Here is a 1215-nt window from a genome sequence, read left to right as displayed (position 1 = left end):
TCTCGGCCCCCCAAAGTGCTGGGATTACAGGTGTGAGCCACCATGCCCGTCCCAGTTCCTGTGCATCTTCTACTCAGTTCACACTCAAACAACAAAGCATGTAGTCATGTTGTCTCCTTGTCTTACAATGATAGACCCAAGTGATATTTTACAAAATTGGATAATTGAAAGAGGATATAGCTAAAGATAAAAGTGCAAGAAAGTTTTCTGAAGAGACAGACTCTGGGGAAGAAGAAAAAAGAAAGAAAAAAAGTGCTACAAAGAAAGAAAAGTGAACATTGGAAGTGAAATTCAAATTACACATAAATAGAGTTACAGAAGAAAAAATTAACCATGGGAATGTTGACACTACCACCATTTGAGAGACTTAAGATATGCTGCCATAGCCAGTTAGTGAATGCAAACTTCACTCACTAAATGAAGAAAGTGATTGTGACTAAAATGAAGAAAGTGATTGTGTCCAGAAGACAGGACATCATTTAAAAAAAACCTTCACACTAAAGGAACTCTCAAAGGGCAGTGTGGCGGCTCACTCCTGTAACCCCAGTGCTTTGGGAGGCTGAGGAGGGAGGATTACTTGAGGCCAGGAGTTAGAGACCAGCCTGGGCAACATAGTAAGACTCTGTCTCTACAAAACGACTTAAAAATTAGCTGGGGATAGTGGTGTGCACCTGTAATCTCAGCTACTCACGAGGCTGAGGCAGGAGGATTGCTTGAGCCCAGGAGTTAAAAGGCTGCAGTGAATTAGGATCATGCCACTGGACTCCAGCCTGGATGACAGAGCAAGGCCCTAAGGGACTCTCAGACATAATCCGCCATGTTGAAAGTTCAGAGGATAAAATATTGAAGCTGATCCAAACTTAGAAAGGAATATGACAGCCTCTTCCTAAGCCGGCGCTCGGCGAGTTCTCCCAGGAGAAGGCCATGTTCAGTTCGAGCGCCAAGATCGTGAAGCCCAATGGCGAGAAGCCGGACGAGTTCGAGTCCGGCATCTCCCAGGCTCTTCTGGAGCTGGAGATGAACTCGGACCTCAAGGCTCAGCTCAGGGAGCTGAATATTACGGCAGCCAAGGAAATCGAAGTTGGTGGTGGTCGGAAAGCTATCATAATCTTTGTTCCTGTTCCTCAACTGAAATCTTTCCAGAAAATCCAAGTCCGGCTAGTACGCGAATTGGAGAAAAAGTTCAGTGGGAAGCATGTTGTCTTTATCGCTCAG

At 45.1% G+C, this 1215-nt stretch overlaps 1 protein-coding gene across 1 annotated transcript in view; it reads left to right on the top strand.

Moving 5' to 3' along the window:
* The first annotated feature begins 884 nt into the window (after window positions 1–884).
* LOC105505565 (40S ribosomal protein S7-like) overlaps window positions 885–1215 on the top strand; it is a 3695-nt gene continuing 3364 nt past the window's right edge. The window contains exon 1 of the mRNA XM_011933431.1: window positions 885–1209. Coding sequence (XP_011788821.1) covers window positions 925–1209 — 285 coding nt within the window. The 5' untranslated portion in view covers window positions 885–924. The remainder of the gene's footprint in view (window positions 1210–1215) is intronic.

The sequence above is a fragment of the Colobus angolensis genome, unplaced genomic scaffold (assembly GCF_000951035.1).
Source record: "Colobus angolensis palliatus isolate OR3802 unplaced genomic scaffold, Cang.pa_1.0 Scaffold126, whole genome shotgun sequence".
In the NCBI taxonomy this organism is placed as follows: domain Eukaryota; kingdom Metazoa; phylum Chordata; class Mammalia; order Primates; family Cercopithecidae; genus Colobus; species Colobus angolensis.
Note: the sequence above shows the minus strand (reverse complement) of the source record. Positions and strands in the feature narration are given on the sequence as shown.